Genomic DNA, 8,047 nt, shown 5'->3' on the forward strand with positions numbered 1-8,047 from the left:
GAATTTGTTTACCACTGGTGAGCATGGATTGTACCAACTAAAAAACAATCACATGAGCAGTACTTTTTGTGCTCAAAAGAACATTTAATTACAGATGAACCATTACATGAGCCAACTGAGCCTTTATGAAACCAGCTATGCTAGTAGGCTTATGGTTATGACTATTTGGCTCCATACAGTATCGTGTTTTAGTAATAAAAAAGGACAGTCAGGACATCATGCACAGCATGGAGAGAGCCACAGCTTTCCTCAAGGTCAAAAGCATCAGTCTGGTATTGCTGATGTCTATTGGCTGGATAAACTTTGACTGGCCAGTTCACATTTGACATCTCAGAAAAAAGAGAATTTAACTGAAAATCCCTATTCAAAATTTAAATTCCAGCTTAATTTCTGCTATATTGTCCTCTGAAGTTTAGTAATAGCAGTAACAACTCCCAACACACTTTTAGGTTAGTTTCTAAACACATTTATTCTGTTTATAAGAACAATAAAATGCTGATTTTACAGATTTTTATAATATCTACATCTAGTCTAACGTGGTTGGATGCACTTTTGTCCATCCATCCATCGTCAACCGCTTATCCCATGTACAACTTCGCGGAAGCCAATCCCAGCTGGCACAGGGCAGAGGCGGGGTACACCCTGGACAGGTCGCCAGTCCATCACCTAGCTTGCACGTCTTTGGACAGTAGGAGGAAGCTAGAGCACCCGGAGAGAACCCAAGCAGACACGGGGAGAACATGCAAACTCGTCCTTTCGTCTGTTTTCACAAATGTAATTCATGTTTCTCAAATTTAAACTTTGGTTTTAAACATCTTAAAAGGCATTTTATTTGTTGTTTGTCACCCATTTCACAACTTTAAGTAGCATAACAACAAAAACATCGTCTAAAAAATATTATAAATCCTTGTTCGCTTTCCTCTCAAATCCTCAATTTGCAGCTGCAAATCCGAATACTTCAATGTCTAAGTAGCATTAAAGTAGCTTTGCATAGCTTACATTCACTGTTTGGTAACACTTGAGGCACGTTGGCACAAAGCACCACACAGTAACAGAGCTTTTAAATGTGTCAGACTGTGTGGGTGGACCTCATTCAGGATGTTCTTCCTCAGCCTGTTGCAGCAGAGTTTGGACCAAGCTTCCGGAAGAAATTCCTCTGTTGTGTTGTAACCTAAACCTTCTTCTTCCCTTCCGCTGTCCGGCAGTTCAACTGTCGAACCTCATCAGTCTCCTCTGCCTGATTTCCTCAGCGGTCGCCTCCTCAGAGAGGTGGAAACCATAAGGAGGAGGAGCTTCTCTCTGGTTGGTTTGTCCTTAAAAAATTAAATACACTTTCGATTTTAGTACCTATTTAGTATCTTATCTAGATACCTCTATATCTAGAGTGGTTTTCAAAACATTTCAAATTCAGGGTCACTCTGACTACTGCCCATTCATCAATACTATGCCTCTCCTCCCTTACCTCTGTCATTCAGGCTGTTTCTGATGGTTGCCTGTATTTGCTCTTCCTCCGTCAGCCCACCTGCATGAGATGCTGTAGGATTTGCTGTGGAATATGGTGCATACTGAGAGTATCCTGTGTATCCTCCACGAGTGCCACTGTAGCCTGAAGACACGCACATGATATTTATAAGTATTTAAATTTAAAGAAAAAAATGTTACAAAGTTAAAGATAGTATATTCTATATCCCCTTTATTGGCAACTAATCCTGTGAAAAGACCTAAAACAAACAATGTCATAGGCTTTCAATAGGTCCAGATTTCCTTGTCCATTGTTTTTTTTTGTTTGTTTGTTTTTTTATAAAAGAATTCACACGTTTTAAATTAACTGCGTAGGCTAGTTTTTGGGTGTATCTCACACACTACAATGTGTGTGTGTTCACAGTAATGAAGGAGTGCGTTTTGGAAAACAATGGGTTTCCACAGAGGAAGAAGATCTATCACTGTTTGGATACACAAATCAAACAATGCAGGATCAGTTAGATGTTAGATGATTTTGGTCTTTTCATGGGATTTGTTGACAATAAGAACAATCATACAATGATCACAGACAATAAATTCCTCTGCCATCATCATTTTATTAACACACAGTGATCAAACACATGTACCATACGTCAGTCCTGTGTTGCATTTAAACAACTTATTAAATTCTGGAAACACATTGACTTTAATTAAATACTCTAGTACCTGAAGAGCCATAGTAGGTACTGGGCTGGGAGTTATATCCGTTTGATGTCACAAACCCTGGTGAAAATACATACAAACAGACTATTAATAGTACAAAAATACTATGTAATGTACATTTAGATTTATATATAGATATGGAAATGATTTTTTACCAGGGAAACCTGTATCTTCCAACTTTTTGAAATCATAAAGTGGCCTTTTAACAGGTTACAAAAGCCTAAAGTCACAGAAACACAGTCAACATATCCATCCATCCATCGTCAACCACTTATCCTGCGTACAGGGGGGGTGACATCGGGCGAAAGGCGGGGTACACCCTGGACAGGTCACCAGTCCATCGCAGTGCCCCACATAGACAAACCACCACTCACACCTCAGTCAACACATATACAACCATAAACAAATACCTCAAAATACACACAAATAAAGTCAGACCTGCACACTTCTTCATGATGGACTTCAGTGGTCCAACAGTGTAGAGCAGACCCACCAGGATACCTGCCAGGTGGCCAACAAAAGAGGTCCTGAAGAAGCAGACCACAGATTAACTCCAAACTAATGAAACTCTGCCATCTGGTGGATGCTTTAATTCATAAAAAATCAGGTAGCATGTTTAACAGGACAACTTTATGCACTGTGTCTAACCGTGTGCTAAGTGCCAGGCTCATCAGTCAGTGGAGGGATATGGGCAAGTATATCCAAAGTTCCAGAAGTTCAGAGACGGGCCCAGAAATCGAAAAACAAATGCCGTCTGCACTTGTTTGTTCTGCACCTATCGCAATATCAGATGTGGGCCAGAGGGAAACCATTGTGTGAAGGGTCACGGCAGATTTTTACTGCCCTTCTGAAGTTTGTGTTGATTATATGGAGGTGAGCAGAGACGTTGAAGGGACAGCCATTGTCTTGAAACATGTACTGAAAACATTATGTAGATTCCTCACATTCTGGATAGTTACAGACTGGCAATCAAATACTGAATAAATGAAAATGTAGAAACGCTCTCCATCTTTTCAGTCACTGAACAGATTCTGTTCAATGTACTAAGTACTTCAGTACTTTGATTGGCGGCTCGTGGATTACTGTAGTCCTTTTTCATGTGCTGTTTCCTAAAGAAGGTGAAAAACATCTTCTTGATGTTTTTCAAATTCAGCTGCAGACCCAACCTCTGATCTATAAAATCTAATGCTATCAGGGCTTAAGCTGGTCTTTATTCAAAAGGTTGAAATCAGCTTTGCTGGCCCATTTCTGCTTCACTTGATTAAATGTTTGGGGAGATGAACAGTTTTTGCACAAGTTGTGGAGAGTGACGACTGTAGTGGTGTATACAACAGGCTTGTCATACTACAACAAATATCTAAAGATCAACTTAAAATGGTGTGAACTGGTCCTTTAACCATGGGTTATCCCATTGAAAAAATCCCATTGATGCTACGTGCATCAAGAGTGTTCACACTGGTATCTTTACAGTATGTCTGGCTAGCAAAACCTCAGCCCCAACAAAACGTAGCAAAATGTTTATTTAAACGGAAACGTTGTGTTGGTGCCCCTGTTGTGTCAGGTAAGAGTTGCAATTATGATAGCTGAGAAGGCCCTTGATTTTAACCCACAGCAGTTACCTCAAAGCCTGTTGTACTCTGTATCTCTAAAAAATCCGTAGCAAAAGTAATTTCTGATAACTCACCCAGGCGATGTCATGTGGATCAGTACGAGTTCCGCCCAGCTAGCATAGCGGTTAGACACAGGGAAACCCATCACATAGGTCACATCCCCAGGGTGGTAATGATTACTGAGCACCTTCAGAGCAAACAAGACACCTAGAAACACAGTCATATTAAGATAAATAAAAAGGGGAATAGGGAATGTCATCAAGGTGGGACTATAGTTTAAAAAATTACGGTAGGCCGTGTGTTGTGAGGAGATATGCTATATGGGTTGATACACTGCAATGTAATATCACTTTGCTACCTTCCCTGAAGAAAAAGCAACACAAAGTGGATCACAAAAAACCCAAACAAATATTAATAAGCACATGAATGTATCGAAGATGACGGGGTGCAACAAGGATTAGAGAAAACAGAACAATGGGTTAGGGTTACAAAAAAAAGCAATTTTTGAAATCAATAATACTATATGTTAATACTTTGGGAGTTTCGTAGATTTGTCTTTACCTGAGAAGCCAACAGCACAGGCCATGCTGTAGGATTGGTCCTGGGTGAGCTCTGTTAACACTGCCTCCAACACCAGATAGACCAATCCGGTGAGCAGAGAGAAGACTGAAAGCAGGTAGACGAACCAGGCTCCGCCCAGCCGTCGCTCCAGCCTGATACCTTTCCAAAGGAAGGACACCATGTTGAAGTAGAGATGCCAGTCATCCACATGGTGTAGCGGGGACAGCAGAAGGCGGCGCCAGTCTTTAAACCAGTATGCCTGCTGGACACTCACACAGGCCTAAGGATTGTATACAAAGTACTTTTCACATTAGTACTAATAATATCAACTTAATATAGTACAAGGAAAGGGTGCATGTGTAACTCCAAGATGGTCCAAGTGCTGACTGGAGCAGTGAGTAAAACACGTATGATTTTATTTTCTAGCATCAGCTACAATTTACTATGATAAATTAAAGTAAAGAAAAGTAGCACATTGTCACATTAGCTAAGGTTGAAGCAACAAATCAAAATTTTTGATTATTAAATGACTTTAACCATCATGTGATTATCAAAATTGTTTTTTTACGTTGAGAATCTAAACAATAGATGGGTAATCGCTACACTTAAGAGTTTGGAGGGTAGTCTGTAGGACTTTTTCTCTTTCTCACTTTCATTTCTCTAATTTGTTAAAATGCAACAAAAATAAACAAATACATTGTGACCATTTTCTATATGTTTGTAGAATTGTCTAAATAATAAACTCTGTTTCTATTATAAGTGTTGTAGTAGTGCATTACCTGCAACAGTGGGGCTGCTGGAAACAGGTAAAGGTACACATTGAGTCCCAGGACAGCCAGGGTGACTGGGGGGATGTTGTCCAGACCGAGCTGGAACAGCTGGGAACCCAGGAGCAGCAGGCCCAGGTGTGATCCCCTCTGTCGGTTCCGCATACTGAAAATAGCCTGGAAAGAGACAACTGTGAGATTATTTTCAGTATTTTCTGCTTTACCAGGAAATTTACACTTGGAAGAAGTTAATATGTCCTCTGATCACCGGCCTCACTTTTTTCAAAAAAGAGATTTCTGGGTGCTCCAAGATCAAGGCTGAAAACTAAAGGTGGTTGTGCTTTTGCCGTTTTTGCTCCTCCACTCTACAAACTCAGACAAATCAGGGCCAATCTTTAAAATCATCTTAAAACCTACTTGTTATCTGTAGAGTTTTTACTATACTATGTGGTTTACTCTTTTTATTTTTATATATTGTCCCCTCAGTTTAATTCACTCTTCTGTTTTCTTCCTCCTGCAAAGCATCTTTAATGTCTATTGTATAAAAAAAAGCCAATGTTACATGAATAAAGTGTGGCTGCATGAGTCAGATTCAATAGAGCCGTGGTTCTCAAACCTTTTCACATAAAAGACCCCTAAACTAACACAAATTAGACCACAGACATTCATCTGATAGGATTTTACCTTTTAGATGTTTTATTACAGAAAGTGAATGAAACCCATGACCAAAATAGTCATATATCCTGCCATTGTGTTACTTATGGATGGATATATAGTGAAAATAAATGATTCACGTTTTTGCTGAAACCCATTCAAGGACCACAGGGGATCTCCGGACCCCACTATGAGAACCACTGACTTAGAGAACATGCGTGCCCATAAATAGTAGTAAACAAACAATAGTAATAAAGAATTAGCAACAGCCCACATGAACTCTCAGATGTTTTGTGTTCTGCCCATAGACTGTATATAAAAGGTTCTGCCTAATGGTTTAACGTAAGATTAAAAGAAAATGTGTGTGAGCTCACCCTGTATATATTTGGATGTTTGCTCCTGGTGATTTAATTTAAAGGAGCAGCTACAGGCCTTTTCTGTAGATAAGAAACATTAGGAAGGCCTATCTAGATTCTAGTAGAACAAGAGTTTTCACTGAGCAAAAGTAGCTATCGACAGTCAACAGCATAACAACAAAGTTTATGTTTTTGGCGTTTCACCAAATTTTGATAATAACAACTATCCCCCCAGTTAAATGTATCCAGAGCATCGGTGACTTAAACAAAACTTACTATCAGTTCAGTCGGTTGTCGGGAAGCTTCAGACCACTTCCTGCTGCTGTGGTGCCTCGGCTAATGCTAATGCTAACGTTAGTGTTAGTTGAGTGTTAGTACGTCGAGTAGACTGATTGAAATGTTGCTTATATCCATCTCAGTCACACGTCAGCAAAGTGTATTTCTCGATATTTCATCATTTTCTAGCAGGTACTAGTGAATACGAGGCAACAGTTAGTGGCGTTTGAGTCAGCTGTCACGTGACAATAATAAATCTACGTAGACTGCGCAAGCGCAGTACAGATCTATTTCTTTGAGGTTGTTATCATCTTCGCTCCAGAGCCGTTAAATAACCGTTAAATAACGTCTGTTTCAGGGACGTGCACAGGAATTTTGAAGGGCAGTTGCTCTGACCTGAAAAAAGGCACCCCCCCCCCCCCCCAAAAAAACAAACAAAAAAAAAAACATGGGCTACATGAAGGACTGAGAAAAAAACATTTTTTTATTAAAAAATATACAAAAAGTAAAAACACTTAAATACAGCACTCAATAACCTAAACTACTATTAATAACAAAACAGAAAAACATGACTCGAGTCATGAAAAAAGAGTTCCTTATATTATTGTTTATTGTTTTTTTAATCATTATTATTATTATTTTTTTCCTTTTTTTTTTTTATTTGAAAATAAATAATCTAGATTGAATTGACAGATGGGGAAAACTCGCTTCTAATAAAATATTAAATAAAAAAACGCTTCGATTTCGGAAAAAATACAATCCTTTTTTAACCTTTTGGCTTCCCGTACATTCAGTTGCGCTTCTAGCTCGTATTCACTTCTGTTGGTACGTATCACGTATGGTAACTGGGCAAAACTACGCATGATTTGTTGTAGTATGATTGCATAAAGGAAGGAAACAGGAATTCCGGTAGGGAACAGAATCGACTGACGTGCAGGCAGCGCTGCAGCAGTGCAGCCACTTAAACAGAGTTTGCCCTTCCCCTACTGACTTTCACTTTCGGTGCCCGAATGGAAGTGAATGAGGCTTTGCGATCGCGATTATTTTTTTATTTTATTTTCTCGGAAGGGCGAGTCGGAAGGGCAACTTGAGTCAGGAAAGGCAAACGGGCAGTTGCCCGGGCAACCAGAGCAACCCCCCTGTGCACGTCCCTGGTCTGTTTACCGGCTAAAACCTTTGTCACCATTTCCAAACATAAACGCCTGTCTCTACTTTATGATTTTTCCTCCAATATTATTTTATTAATGTAAACCAAACGCTACTTCATACACAAGTGCCAGAACAAACTGGACCAGAGGCTACAGTATAGGAATGTAAATTTTATTTGTTACATCAAAACAAAAGAAGAAACACAATTCAGGACTAGACTGCATTACCAGGGAAACTGATGTAGAATCGAGCACCGACAAATTATAACCAAACTGATAGACAAATAAGGAAATAACCCACACGCTCAAACCAATTAAACCAAATACTATGGAAAAACACTCTCTGCATGCTGCACACTAATTACACAAAACACCCATGCAAAATGGTTACTCTGTCTTTCAGTTTCCCCCTTTAACACAGCCAGAAACGCAAAATATGGCCCATTCAAGGATCTAGTGTGAGCAAAATAAAACTAACCAGTGGGAAAAAA

General features: G+C 39.5%; 1 protein-coding gene across 1 annotated transcript; it reads right to left on the reverse strand.

Moving 5' to 3' along the window:
- Positions 1-450: 450 nt before the first annotated feature.
- On the reverse strand, positions 451-6,655 carry rhbdd1 (rhomboid domain containing 1). Its single transcript, XM_038693084.1, has 8 exons — positions 6,409-6,655; positions 5,135-5,299; positions 4,356-4,635; positions 3,869-4,001; positions 2,623-2,711; positions 2,188-2,244; positions 1,463-1,606; positions 451-1,313 (listed from the first exon to the last, which is right to left on the reverse strand). Exons 2-8 carry the CDS (start codon positions 5,285-5,287, stop codon positions 1,207-1,209), a joined length of 963 nt encoding a protein of 320 aa, XP_038549012.1. The 5' UTR covers positions 5,288-5,299; positions 6,409-6,655; the 3' UTR covers positions 451-1,206.
- Between the last annotated feature and the right edge of the window lie 1,392 nt (positions 6,656-8,047).

This window comes from Micropterus salmoides, unplaced genomic scaffold (genome assembly GCF_014851395.1).
Source record: "Micropterus salmoides isolate LMB-PRFRI ecotype aquatic unplaced genomic scaffold, ASM1485139v1 Ms_hic_scaffold_3, whole genome shotgun sequence".
NCBI lineage: Eukaryota > Metazoa > Chordata > Actinopteri > Centrarchiformes > Centrarchidae > Micropterus > Micropterus salmoides.